Source organism: Euprymna scolopes, chromosome 6, assembly GCF_053919585.1.
Source record: "Euprymna scolopes isolate OS-2025 chromosome 6, ASM5391958v1, whole genome shotgun sequence".
NCBI classification, from domain to species: domain Eukaryota; kingdom Metazoa; phylum Mollusca; class Cephalopoda; order Sepiida; family Sepiolidae; genus Euprymna; species Euprymna scolopes.
The window spans coordinates 117,563,427-117,578,691 of NC_136487.1; the positions used below are offsets into that span (position 1 = coordinate 117,563,427).

The 15,265-nt window shown below is 33.2% G+C and overlaps 1 protein-coding gene across 4 annotated transcripts in view; it reads right to left on the bottom strand.

Annotated features, from left to right (window-relative positions):
* Positions 1 to 15,265, bottom strand: part of LOC145277907 (sialin-like) — a 1,209,741-nt gene that overhangs the window by 143,272 nt on the left and 1,051,204 nt on the right. For all 4 annotated transcript variants that reach the window (XM_080129960.1, XM_080129961.1, XM_080129962.1 and 1 more), the window contains exon 5: positions 11,784 to 11,874. In XM_080129960.1, coding sequence (XP_079986086.1) covers positions 11,784 to 11,874 — 91 coding nt within the window. The remainder of the gene's footprint in view (positions 1 to 11,783; positions 11,875 to 15,265) is intronic.

Here is a 15,265-nt window from a genome sequence, read left to right on the forward strand (position 1 = left end):
TACGTTTGGACATGATTAAAAAATCCAAGTTCAAAATGGCTTTATGTAAGCAAATAATGATAATTGCAGTTTCTCTTCCAATGTTCGGATTTTTTTTTTTTGGTGGATTGATAGTTGTGTATATATATATATATATATATATATATATATATATATATATATATATATATATTAGTATTGAGGCGATTGATCGAAATCAGAATCGAGAATCAAAAAAATTGTAACTTTCTGGGGCGTCGGAATTGGCATCAGAATCAGAAAAATTTGTGCCTATTTTCCGATGCCAAAACAATTCCATTAATTATCTTTTCTAATTTTATTTTAGTTTAAGAACAGTTTTAATTGCTGGTAGTAATAATAAAATTATAAATATTTATTGATTTTAAACTTCCAGTAAAACTAAAATCTCTAGATCATTCCTCACAAGTGTGTTTTTACGTTTGAGAAAATACATGCATATTTAAGATGTGTTTTTATGGTAATCAGGACAAAATAAAACTTTTATAGTTAAATATTTAGAGATTTATGAAGAATCGGAATCAGGAAAAATAACGGAAGCATTGCCCGGGTGTTTGGAGGTGTGTGTTGAGCAAAGAAAAAGTGGTAGTAGGAAGGCAAGCTCGAACCCGTACCACGAAAGAGGAAAAGAACGGGAAAAAAAAACAGGCGTCTTTGCCAAACCGGAAGTGACGTAGGTTTAAATTAAGGCTAGACAATCGAAAAGAGGGATGACTTTCGAAAATATCGGCAAAAAATGCGACCCCTCCCTATAGAAAAGTGCCCAGTTGAGGGTGAAGAAATTAATGTATTTAGCCATTTTTTCGATATTTTTCGTCTGAAGGGTCGAGCTTCAAAACAATACTGATCTTGTAAAAATCCGTCGTCTCTCTCGAAAGTTTTAGGCAGACATGCAAACATACATACATACATTTATATATTTGTAGCTCAAATTTTCGACCCAAACCGATTTAAAAGCTTGCCATATCTCTGTAAAATTTCAAATGTTTAGACCAGAAATTGTCTGAGTAATTTGGTAAAGACCGCAGAGGTCAATTTTTTTTTTAATTTGACCCCTATTATGACCCTTTAATATTTATTATTTTGGGCTCAAATCAAGTTATTAAGTTAGATCCATGTCCAAGGAACCTATATCTAAAATTTCAAGTGTTTAGACCCAAAATTGTCGGAGGAGTTTAGTAGATTTCCCAAAGGTCAAATCGTTGAACTTTGACCCCTTAACAGCCAAATTTTTGGCCGAAAACCGATCACAAAGATTTTCCCCAATCTCACTACCCTGTAGTGATTTCGAGTCTGTAGACTTAAGATTGAAAGAGTTATTGCGTAGGGAAATGTAAACACACAGACACACACAGACACACAGACAAACACACAGTCACGTTTACTTAAATATATATATATATATATATATATATATATATATATATATATATATATATATATATATATAAGTAAACGTGTCTGTGTGCGCATTTTTATTGTAACTGGTTTTCGTATTGTATTAAATTTTAAACAAGTTTTATCGTAATATGGTGTTCACCTCATGTAAAAATAACAGTGTACTATGTACATATATTGTTAGATGTTTACAATGAAGAATGTTCATCAGTATTCGTTTCAATAGCCCATGACTCGGAACATAATCCTGAAGTTATGCGATTGATTATTCAAACATCTTGTATAGACGCCCCACGATGTGTCAACGATGGGACTTACTTGTAATTTGTAACTTAATTTTTGGCATGCAGTATATGTTTCTATTATGCGATCTATTCTTCAAAACAGGGCTTTTGACGTTGTGGATGAGAATTCAATACGCCGACCTTCTTTTTATACAATAGAGTGGCCCCCCCCTTATTAAGGCCTAGATACCATCTAAGGATAAGAGTTTAAGGATAAGGATAAGGCGCAGAGTCCATGAACAAAGCTTCTCTATTAGAACTGCACGCCTGTGGAATTGCCTTCCGTTTTCCTGCTTTCCAGCTGACTACAATATATTTGTCTTCAAATTCAACATAAACAAGTTCTTGATGAGTCGTTCCACTTAAGTTAACAAATTTACCGAATTTCCATTACTAACGATTACTATATTGTCCAATTGACTACTGCACACTCTTACCCATTATTCTCGAGTGGTCTCCGGACCTTGATAAGTGGTTATGCCTATGTAAAAAAAAATAGTCAATGATTGTCAGGTGAGACAACATTGTGATGATCGCTAATGGTGGAAATTGGGAAGAAATTAATTATTCACGAAAGCGGCTCAACAAGAAATTATTTCTGCTGGACTTGAAAACGACCATGTCATAGTCAGCTGGGAAGCAGCTCTGCGATATTGTATTCCACACGTGAGCAGTGCTGGAAAGAAAGCTTTGCTCATGGAATTTTCGTTTAGTTTTAGGCACATGTACAGAGTAAGGGAAATTGTGGTTGTAGCTAGACACTTCGCTAGATGTAGCAACAATATATATATATATATATATATATATATATATATATATATATATATATATATGTGTGTGTGTGTGTGTGTGTGTGTGTGTGTGTGTGTGTGTGTGTGCGCGTGTGTGTGTGTGTTTTTTTATTACGGTTTTATCTGTTTGGTTACATATGTTTCGGATGTTGGACCATGTTTACGATCCAACAGCCTCGTAAGACCTTACAGAAACCATATATATATATATATATATATATATATATATATATATATATATATACTAGCAAAAGTACCCGTCGTTGACTGGGTCTAAAAGCAGCCTACAGAAAATGGACTTTGATTTATAAACGTACGATAGGTTATGAAAAGGAAGGGTTGTAAAGAGATAGCTTCGAATTTGGGGATATCAAAACCAAAGCAAAATATGATGAAAGTAAAAATAAAATAGATAAACCCCATAATTTATTATACCATACCTGTTCACACTGAAACACTTATCATAATATTCTGTGGATCTATATTAAAAAACCTTGTTAAACTTTGTGACATATTTCCATTCTATGGAGGTCATGCGCGAACGAACACCTCATAATTTTATTATACCATATTTCTTCAAACTGAAATATAATTATCAAAGTATACTTACGCAGATAGATATGAAAAGTCTTTATTAAAGTTTGTGCCTATTTCCATTCTACGGAGGCCAGGCGCGAACGCAGACCCCACAATTTTTTTAATACCATCCCTATTTAAGTTAAAACATACTTATTAAAGTATTCTTATGTACATCTATATCAAAAACACTTGAAACATTGTTTTTTAATTTTCAAATTTTTTATTTCCATACTTTGTGGACCAGGCGCGTACACAGACCCCACAATTTTAATGAATCATCATTATGCCAGATCAAACATACCCATTCCTGTGTCTCGATACATCTTCTATCATTATATGGGATCAGTTTTCTATAATAGTAAACCATATAGGAGTCTATTCGTGATCAGACACACACAGAGACGTTCAACTTTATATTATAGATTTCCTTTGTAGAGTGGTACAATTTATGAAAGCAGTACAACCAGAAAACTTTCTATTCTATTATCTACTTGGATTAGAGAGACCCAGGCATCGGGAGGCGAAAGCATGCTTCCTCCACGGTTTGCCAAATTCCACGTGGGTAAATACAAGAGTCTGTCCTAGACAATATTTAATTGAATAAATATATGTGTATATAAACGTAAATGATGTGCTACAATTGAATAAATATATGTGTATATAAACACACACACACACACACACACACACACACACACACACACACACACACACACACACACACATATATATATATATATATATATATATATATATATATATATATATATATATATACACACACACACAATTGAATCAAGAACGTAGAGACGTGCACTCGTGAGGAAGACAACCGGCTATGATGATCGCAAGGCATATTCAACGTGTGCTTACGTCTGCACAAATCTAGACGTGAACTATTGAATCGCCTTGCTTTCGGATTCACTAACGACATACGCAGATACATGTCTCCCTTGAGATATAATTACTCGCCTCCCTTTCTCTTTCAAGGTAAAACAATAACAAACAGAAAATCGTGTTTGATGTAGGAACATTATTGATTGAAAAGAAAATTTGTGAAAGTTCACATTTTTATAATTTCTGACTGTAGAATAATTCAAATGTGCCAGGAAGCATTGAAGCAGTAAGATCACGTGATCAGTAACAGAAACAGCTGCTACTGCTTTGTCTTCTTTTTCTTCCTTTTATTTTGCTCTTCTTCTTCTTTTTCTTTCCTTTTTATGCTTTTGTTTGTTCATCTCTTTCTTTTCTTCTTATCTTTCTTCTGCTTTCCTTTTATTCTTCTTCTTCTTCTTCTTCTTTTTCGTTTTTCTTCCGTTTTACTTTTTTCTTCTTCTTCTTCTTTTCTTTTTTTTTCATCTTTTTCTTCTTCATCACCCTTCCCTTGCTTTTCTTTTTCCAAGATGAATACCTTCAAAGTATCATCTCTCCTTTTTTCCCATCAATTTTAGTGCCAAGAATATTTAATCAAAACTACCGACATTTCATCAGTCAGAAATATTTCCACTCAATATGCAACTTGATTTAAATCCACTCACTTTGGACATTTACATACACAGGGCATCGAAAATCAAAAAACTTAATTAAAAGAATACAATACTGCAATTTGCTTTGTTTCTGTTACGGCATATCAACCATTTTTGGAACATTTAATGCTGACACGCTCACCTCCCATCATTATATGAATCAAACATTACCGTTTAAAACCTCTAATCTTACTAAAATCCCTCTAACAAAAACCCACCCCTCACTGTAGGGGAATAATGGAAAAGAACACCATTGGGTTACTTCCCTTTGGGCAAAGTGACTCAGAAATCCTTTCATTTTATTTATTCTTTTACACAGGAATCACCACTTATCAAAGCCCGGAGGCCACTCGAGGATAAGGTTTAATGGGTATACATTAGTCGATGTGATTATAGCATAGTAAACATAAGTAGTGGGATTTTGTAAATTAGTTTACTTAGGGGGACGGTTCATCAAGAACTTGTTTACGTTGGACTTGAAGATAATCAGATTGTAGTCAGCTGGAAAGCAGGCAGACGGAAGAGAGTTTCACAGGCGTGCAGTTCTAAGAAAGAAACTTTGTTCATGGAATCTACGTTTAAGTTTAGGCACAGAGTGTAGGAAATTATTGATAGTGGTTTTGGCTAGATGAGTGTTTTTCGTGAAAGTTTGTTGAGGGGGACCATAGATTGGAGCTCAGCCGAGCACTTGCCATGAAAACAATGATAAAGAGACAGGCTCACAGCATCTCTTCTGTAGGAAAGAGGTTGCAGGGAAGAGAAAAGGGCATCCACCACTAGGCTATGAAGTCTATTTTGAACTCTATCAAGGCAGGATAAGCTGATTCTAGCAGCTCCTGTCCAGATGTGGTAACAGTACTTCGTCGTTGGCCGTACCTGGCTTTTATATAGGTAGAAAATTGCATCAGGAGTGAGATATCTACTGGATCGATAGAAGGATCCTACCATTTTTTCAGTGACCTTGGCAATGGATTTGATATACGTGCTCTATTATTTCAGGTCAGGAGTAAAGGTCAAACCCAGAAGCTTGTCAAAACATGAAGCCTTCCCAAGACGAGAGCCATTTATTTAAACTGATGCCAGATTTGCATTAAAGCGTAGATGGTGTAGAGATAGAAGCTTGGTTTTAGATGCATTAAAAGTAACCAGCCACCTCTTTTTCCATTGTACCACATGCTCAAAATCAGAGGAGAGAGAATCAGAGAGAACTTGGTCGTTTACGGTCTTTGATGTGCTACCCTAGATTGTAGTGTCGTCAGCATAAATGTCTTTGATGTGCTACCATAGATTGTAGTGTCGTCAGCATAAATGTCTTTGATGTGCTACCATAGATTTTAGTGTCGTCAGCATAAATGTCTTTGATGTGCTACCATAGATTGTAGTGTCGTCAGCATAAATGTCTTTGATGTGCTACCCTAGATTGTAGTGTCGTCAGCATAAATGTCTTTGATGTGCTACCATAGATTGTAGTGTCGTCAGCATAAATGTCTTTGATGTGCTACCATAGATTGTAGTGTCGTCAGCATAAATGTCTTTGATGGGCTACCATAGATTGTAGTGTCGTCAGCATAAATGTCTTTGATGTGCTACCATAGATTTTAGTGTCGTCAGCATAAATGTCTTTGATGTGCTACCATAGATTGTAGTGTCGTCAGCATAAATGTCTTTGATGTGCTACCCTAGATTGTAGTGTCGTCAGCATAAATGTCTTTGATGTGCTACCATAGATTGTAGTGTCGTCAGCATAAATGTCTTTGATGTGCTACCATAGATTGTAGTGTCGTCAGCATAAATGTCTTTGATGGGCTACCATAGATTGTAGTGTCGTCAGCATAAATGTCTTTGATGGGCTACCATAGATTGTAGTGTCGTCAGCATAAATGTCTTTCATGTGCTACCATAGATTGTAGTGTCGTCAGCATAAATGTCTTTGATGTGCTACCATAGATTGTAGTGTCGTCAGCATAAATGTCTTTGATGTGCTACCATAGATTGTAGTGTCGTCAGCATAAATGTCTTTGATGTGCTACGATAGATTGTAGTGTCGTCAGCATAAATGTCTTTGATGTGCTACCATAGATTGTAGTGTCGTCAGCATAAATGTCTTTGATGTGCTACCATAGATTGTAGTGTCGTCAGCATAAATGTCTTTGATGTGCTACCATAGATTGTAGTGTCGTCAGCATAAATGTCTTTGATGTGCTACGATAGATTGTAGTGTCGTCAGCATAAATGTCTTTGATGTGCTACCATAGATTGTAGTGTCGTCAGCATAAATGTCTTTGATGTGCTACCATAGATTGTAGTGTCGTCAGCATGAATGTTTACGATGTATGTTTTATTATAAAAGGTTACTCATCTTCATTACATTTGTCAATGTGTGAATGAAATGTACTTTTATTTGGGCATATTTTCTCCGTATTCCGTGTCCCCCGTGTTTTAGTATGCATGTATTATTCATGTAAGAATTTAAAAAGTAAATATGATGAATACTACAATAAATGAAAAAAAAAAGCAGGCCTTATGAGAGCAAAGCAAATGTATGAGAACAACGGAGAAGAACACCAGTTGTTAAAGACACTCATGAGTTACTCCCTCTTGGGAAAAGAGACCCAGGCAAAAGAGATTCGAATGCATGGGCTGAATTCCACATTCCAAATGACTCTGTCCTAGACTTGATACCTATATGTTTACGTTCTGTTACTCCCACCTCATCACTGTAGAGATTTCTAGTGTAGGGGAAGAACGGAGAAAAATACTGGTTGATAAAGACACCGGTGGGTTACTTCCCTTTGGGCAGAGAGACCCAGATAACAGGATGTGAACGCATGTTTGCTTTAAGGTGGACCGAATTCCGCATGGGCATAATATAAGACACTAGAACCTATATATCCTTTGTAGAGTGGAACAATTTATGAAAGCAGTACGACACCATACCCCAGAAAACTTTCTATTCTATTATCTACTTGGATTAGAGAAACTCAGGCATCGGGAGGCGAAAGCATGCTTCTTCCACGGTTTGCCAAATTCCACGTGGGTGAATACAAGACTCTGTCCTAGACAATATTTAATTGAATAAATATATGTGTATAAAACATATATATATGTGTGTGTGTGTGTGTGTGTGTGTGTGTGTGTGTGTGTGTGTGTGTGTGTGTGTGTGTGTGTGTACAATTGAATAAATATATGTATATACTTATTGATTCACAAATTGTCACTTGTTTTCATTTTTATTTAATATTTCAACCATTTTCATTTTTGTTAAATGTTGAAATGAAAGAAAATGAAAGAAATACGACACTAGATGCCAGATGACTTTCTATTCTACTAGTCTGGGTGCCCGGCGTTACCCGGGTGTTTGGAGGTATGTGTGTTGAGCAAAAAAAAAGTGGTAGTAAGCAAGCAGGCTCGGACCCGTACCGCAAAGGAGGAAAAGAATGTGAAAAAAAAAACGTGACGTCTTTGCTGTTGCGCTCATCGCCAAACCGGAAGTAACGTAGGTTTAAATTAAAGATAGGCAATCGAAAAGAGGGGATGGCTTTTGAAAATATCGGTGAAATAAGCGACCCCTCCCTGTAGAAAAGTGCCTAGTTGAGGGTGAAGGAATTGATGTTTTTGTCCAATATTTCGATATTTGTTGTCTGAAGGACCGACCTTCAAAATGATACAAATCTCGTTAAAATTCGTCGCCACTGTCGAAAGTTTTAGACATACATACATACATACATACATACATACATACATACATACATACATACATACATACATACATACATTAAAACAGACAGGTGAGATTTATATTATAGATTTTCTACTTTCCTTACTTCTAAAACATCGTATTTTATTTTTACTTGAAAATATGTTGATGTTAAGAATGAGAACATAATCGAACTGATTCTTAAATATTTTTAAACAATAAATCTTAACTGTTTACTTACAGTTTCTACACATTAATCTAATATACATGGCCATGGGGTCACACACATTTAACAGTTGCAGTGGGACAGCGTGTGATTCAGGGCAACACTTGGTTGCATATATTGTCAAGGACAATGCAACCTAAATTAAGGGTTAGGTCTGGCCCCTGTGATTTAATTTTCTGGCAAGGTAAATTAATGGAATATAATAAAGTATATTTTAAGAAGGTAACAATATTACCTTTATTAAAAACTATCTAGGGGACGTTCAGCACGGCGACATTGGTGACTATTTGGCTAAGGTATTCTGGCTGGAGTTTGATGTTTTTCCAGTGCAGATTTGTCCTATTGGCTGTCTCTTCAGCCTCTCTTTGGGTTGGGAGCAGGACGTCCCACATTGCGTAGCTCCTCCTGCATATGTATTTGGCTGGGATCTTCAGATCCAGGAGGAGGTCCACCATGCTGTCCTTGTCTACTCCTGTGAGGCCTCTTTTCTTTGTGTCCGAGGTGATGAAGGACACTATCCTCTTCTTAAGGTCCTCTGCGGTGCCTGGAAGGGGTTTTATTACGTTCCCTTCTGTGAGGTCCTTGTAAGTGGAGTCAAAAAGGTCTCGGTATTCCTGAGGGGACATTTGGGTTTGTGGACCCCATTCAGTGTCTTTATTACTGGCAATGCGGGTCCAGGACAGTGTTGTCTGGCTTGCGTGTTGCTGTTGCTGCTTCTGCTGACCGGGATTTGGTGGTTTGCCCAGTGGGATGAGAGCCGACCAATCGGTGTTGAAAGTTGCCAATCTACCGGTCCCTGCCTCCTGGGTCTCTTTCTTTTTCTTCCTGGGAGGAGATTGTTGACTCCTGGGTGCCACCTATTGTGCTCCACCAATTATGGGTGTTGCCTCTGCTCCAGTGCTCTTTGCCAGGCTTTTGTTGCTGGGTATATCCCTTTCTGGAGGGGTGGCTGGTTGAGGCTTGGTCTCGAAGGCCAAGAAAGAACAGATAGTTAAAAGCGATTTTAATTTTTTAAATTTTCTTATTTGTCTGTCTGGTTAGCTCAAAAGGTAAGGAACGCGACCAGAGTGCTAAGTTTCGATTCTAGATGATGGCACCCAATTAATCTTCTTTTTTTTTAACTTTTGAAATCAGGACTATATATTAGGTACAATATAATATTCAATTGGCTCTGTAATAATAAATACGACATCTGCATAAATTAAAATATATTTAAACATATTTTACAACCGGCAAGATTGGCCACTCACCCATACCTGCTAATAATAATAATAATAATAATAATAATAATAATAACTAGCCGGACTTGTGGAAATTCCACAGGGATCTCATTCATATGTACTATATTGATGTTGACATTCTGTAGATGTTCAGTGTAAATAGAGACGCTCTGATATTATTGTAGCGTTTTGTTAAAACTGCAAAAGTATTTATCTAAGCTAGCATGAACGCCCGGTAACGCTCGGTCGTAAAGTACGCTTAAATATGATATTTTAATTCTTGCAGATTTCGTATATATTATTAAAGAGTTAATGTTCTATCGATTTTTATACGTTATAAAAGCGCGATTTTAAAGATAAAAAAAGATATATCCATATCACATGGGTGCATTATCTTGAATCGAATCCGAAATAAAACTTTATTATATATATATATATATATATATATATATATATATATATATATATATATATATATATATATATATATATATATATATTCAAGATAATGCGATTCAAGGTAATGCACCCATGTCATATGGATATATCTTTTTTATCTTTAAAGTCGCACTTTTATAACGTATAAAAATCGATAGAACATTAACTCTATAATAATAACAACAATAATAATGACAACAGATATAACTTGAGTTCCTTCAGTCATAATCGAAACCGAAACCAAAACTTATGAAGAATTCTTGATAAAATTATTTATAAAAAAAAAAGTAGATGATTTAAGTGCCATCAGCTATAGTCGAAACCGAAACCAAAACTTATAATGAATTCTTGGAAAAATTATTCATGACAAGAAATAGAAGAAGATAAAAATTAAACCACCCGGATGTAAGCGTGACACACAAGAGAACACACACGCTATATATAGATGATGATGATGATGATGATGATGACGACGACGACGACGATGATCACGATGATGATGATGATGATGATGATGATGAGACGACGAAAAAGAATGTAAAAAGAAATGTATTTTTCAAATATGTTATAGTTCATGAATTTATAAACGAAATCAAAGCAGAATTCATAAAATGTCACATATCTTTTAAGGAATACTCCTTGTTAGCTAAAACTAACAAGTCTCATCATTTCTTTACTATCTATATACTAATACCATAGCACCTTTAATGTACGTACGTTTCCTGATGATAAATTTTCCAGCAGGATATCCTATTTATTAAAAAGGAGGATGGAAAGTGATAACATATTACAAACATTAAATTAGTATTGATGTGCTACCATAGATTGTAGTGTCGTCTTTCTTAAAATATACTTTATTATATTTCATTAATTTATTATATTATCGTATCTATATACGATAATAAAATGTGAGTATCGCTTTCCTTTTTAATAAATAGGATCTCCCGATCACTGCAGATGTAATGTAAAAAAAATAAAAATAAATAAAAATAAAAATGATGTTGCTTTTGGGCCGTATGTGAAACTAAAATATACCTTCTTGGTCTTCCTCTTCTCGCTAGGATCCAAGGATAGTATCAAGAATAGATTTAAATGTCTATAGATAGTATAATGATATTTAATGATATTTAATGATATTAAATGAATATATATATATATATTATAAGGATATATTAAATGAATATATATATATATATATATATATATATATATATATATATATATATATATATATATATATATATTATAATGATATATTAAATCAATATATATATATAGTATAATGATATTTAATGATATAATGATATTCAATGATATTAAATGTCTATATATAGTATAATGAGTTCCCGTTCACGCCAGGCGTCCATACAATAGAAATATGTCACAGACTGCTAAAAGGATATTAGAGGCAAAACCGTAATAATAAACGCTATATTAATCAAGTTACGTAGATAAATTCTTTTAGAATTTTAACAGAAAGGCTACAATAATATCGCAGGGTCTCTATTCACGCCCACAGAATGCCCAGCAGTGGCAGAAGTTTAACTAGTATTCTAATATTGTTTTGAAGTTGAAAAAATAATTGAAAAACAAAATGGATACTTACCACCAGGTATTTGTGTCACGATATAGCCATAGAAGAAAGAGCTTAATATCATTCCTTGGAGTTCACTGTCCCAGTGATATGTAGGCACAGTCTGAAAAAGAAAAGATCGGGTCACATTTATTACATTAAAATCTTATTAGTCCTCACGCGAAAGAGCAGAACACAAAATGTTTTAAATAATAATAATAGAATAACAATAACAAAAACTTTGGCTGGCGAGGGCTACTATTGAGCGTAACCAGTTATACAGTCCTTTTGAAATTTTCATCTCTATTTTTCTCGTTATCTACTGAATATTTTTAATGAAACCTATATGAAATATGTTCCTTATTAAATTGTAAAGATTTTCTATTCTGAAAGAAGTTAAAAAAAATTTAATCTATAAAAGTTATTTTAAAGTTTTTGTAAAAAAAAAATTCAGATTTTCTCATTATTCAGACCTGTATTACAAAGAATGGGGTTGCAAAAAAATGAGTTGTGGTATGAGGAGAAATACAAACTGAAACAGAGAATATTCAGACCTGTAAAATTAAAAAGATGGGGTTGCAAAAATGAGTTGTGGTGTGAGGAGAAATACAAACTGAAATAGAGAGAAGGAGAGTTTTAAAATATAATCTTAAAAAGATAAGATACAAGTTAGAAAAGCATTTCATCCAAGGCGTGAAAATTGTTAAACAAAATGTTTTTTATAGGCTTTAAAAATAAAGGTACAAGATTAAATTTGAAATTTATTTATCTTCAAAGTGTACATTTATAAATTTTACAAAGTAAGGTATAAACATTTAATTTAAATTGAATCAAAAAATTACCTTGGATTTATTTTATAGCAATTTAAAAACATTATCTTTCATTTGTTGCAATTTAAAAACATTATCTTTCATCTAGCAATTAATGATATAGATATAAAATTTTCAATGATTTTTTTTTTAAAAAGTGCAACAGAATGTACATTACATAAAATAAATTTAAATTAAATGTTTATACCTTTGTAAAATTTATAAAAGTGCACTTTGAAGATAAATAAATTTCAAATTTAATCTTGTACCTTTATTTTTTAAAGCCTAGAGTAAAAACATTTTGTTTAACAATTTTCACGCCTTGGATGAAATGCTTTTCTAACTTGTATCTTATCTTTTTAAGATTATAGTTTAAAACTCTCCTTCTCTCTATTTCAGTTTGTATTTCTCCTCACACCACAACTCATTTGGATGAAATGCTTTTCTAACTTGTATACTGCTGATGAAAAATTTAAGACCACTTAAAAATCTTAAAAAAAAAAAACTTCTTTTTTTAGGATAGATTTTAAACTCTTCCGACTTAAGGTTACCAATACTACAATTTAAAAGGTTCTGTTTGAATAATAAGGATAAAAACACGATATATAAAATGAAATGCGGTTGGAATGTGTGAAAAAAAGACTAAAGGAACTACATATTAAACGCTGGCAAATCATTAAAATTGGGATTTTTATCTGTTTCGTTCCCATTAACGGATGTCTTCAGGAAAAAATGACTTAAAGCTCTCATTTTTATGATTTATTCCAGCGTTTGATTTATTCTTTCCTTTTGTGTTTTTTTTATATATATATATATATATATATATATATATATATATATATATATATATATATATATATATATATATATATATATATATATATATAGACCTGATATTCTGTTCTGGAATCATTTCATGGTTGGTTTGTCACTTTGAATCAAATAAATTCCTCAAGCAGAAAAATTGTTGAGAAAGCACTACACAAATCATATATGAATAATGCAATGTGCAGTGGCAGTTATGCTGCATCATGGAATATGCATGATAGCACGATTAACTGTAGGAAAAACAAACTGACAAGAAACATATATATATATATATATATATATATATATATATATATATATATATATATATATATATATACACACAAAATAAAATATATAGAAACAAAACAACATGCGGTGACAACTGATATAACAGAGACTGAAGAGACTTTGATATTTTTTCGATCATGAACTGGTCCGCTCTTATATCTGATTTGAAACCGACAGTACCGATGTTTTTCTGACCTTCTGTAACACCTTAATATATATATATATATATATATATATATATATATACTAGCTGGACGTCCGGCGTTGCTCGGTCGTACAATACGTTTAAAATATGATATTTTGATTTATGTAGATTGTGTATGTATTATTATAGAATCAATCCTTTATTGAATATTATATATTACGAGGAATAATTTGTCTGGTGGACTAATTCGCAAATAAATAAATAAAATAAATAATAATGATAATGTCATACATCAAATTCCGTCTGTGTTTGTTTACAATATCACGTCAGTTGATATTTGGGCTTGACGATGAATGCCCTGGAAATTCACTTCTGTTTATGCAAACAAAGAAATGATTTGTGGCGATTTTAAATGACCTCTCTTCTTTTGTCGTAAATTTAACTCATTAATAACTAAAAAAATCAAAATAAAATGATGAGGTACACCTGGGGGTGAACACAGGAGCATTGGATCTGTAGTCGAATGATCTACCACTGAGTTATGTTTTCAGATGGATTTTTTTTTTATAAAAAATTATTTGTTGGGATTTTATTATCTCTTTTGCCGGTGCTACCTAAAATATTCCCCTGTAAAAATTATTTTTTCTCATCTATAAGAAAGAAAAACTACTTTTAACATTGGATTTTTTCGATTTTCGATACGTATTGGACAAATTTCTGTACCAAACATATCTAAAAACACCGCCAGACATATAAATTAGCTTTGTGCTAAATTTTTCAAAGATAGGCTCAGCTGTTTCGGAGCCTATAAGGAAGGAACTCACACACACGCACAATGTGACTTTTATATAATAGTATATATATGTGTGTGTACGCAAAAATAAATAAATACCATTAATCAATTTAAAAGGCAATATATAAAGGGCAAAAATCTGTTTAAATGTAGGTATGAATTTTTGTATGTATGTATGTATGTATGTCTCGCAAAAACTTTTGCCAGAGGCGACGGATTTTCACGAGATCGGTATAATTTTGAAACTTGATCTTTCAGACGACAAATATCGAAAAATTGGCTAAAATATTAATTCCTTCACTCTCAACTGGGCAACTTTCCTATAGGGAGGGGTTGCAAAAAATCGTTCCTTCATGACAACTTAGCCAAACGCGCATTTGCAAAAAAACGTTCTTTCTTGAATTAGTTTAAATATAAAAAAAACGACCTAATTTCGCTCACGCGGTCATAGACCAGTCGGTATAGTAGCAGCGTCGTAATCTTAAGATTGCACGTTCAAGCCAACATATTAGATATATATATTTTTTTCGATTTTTAAAGTTTTAATGTTGAAACAGGTTTATTTATGCCATTTTTTTTTCGTTCGTATCTCTTTTTTAATTTTTTCATCACGTTTGCTGTTTTTTATTGTTTTTGTTTTTCCGATTTATTAAAGTTTTAACATCGTTCA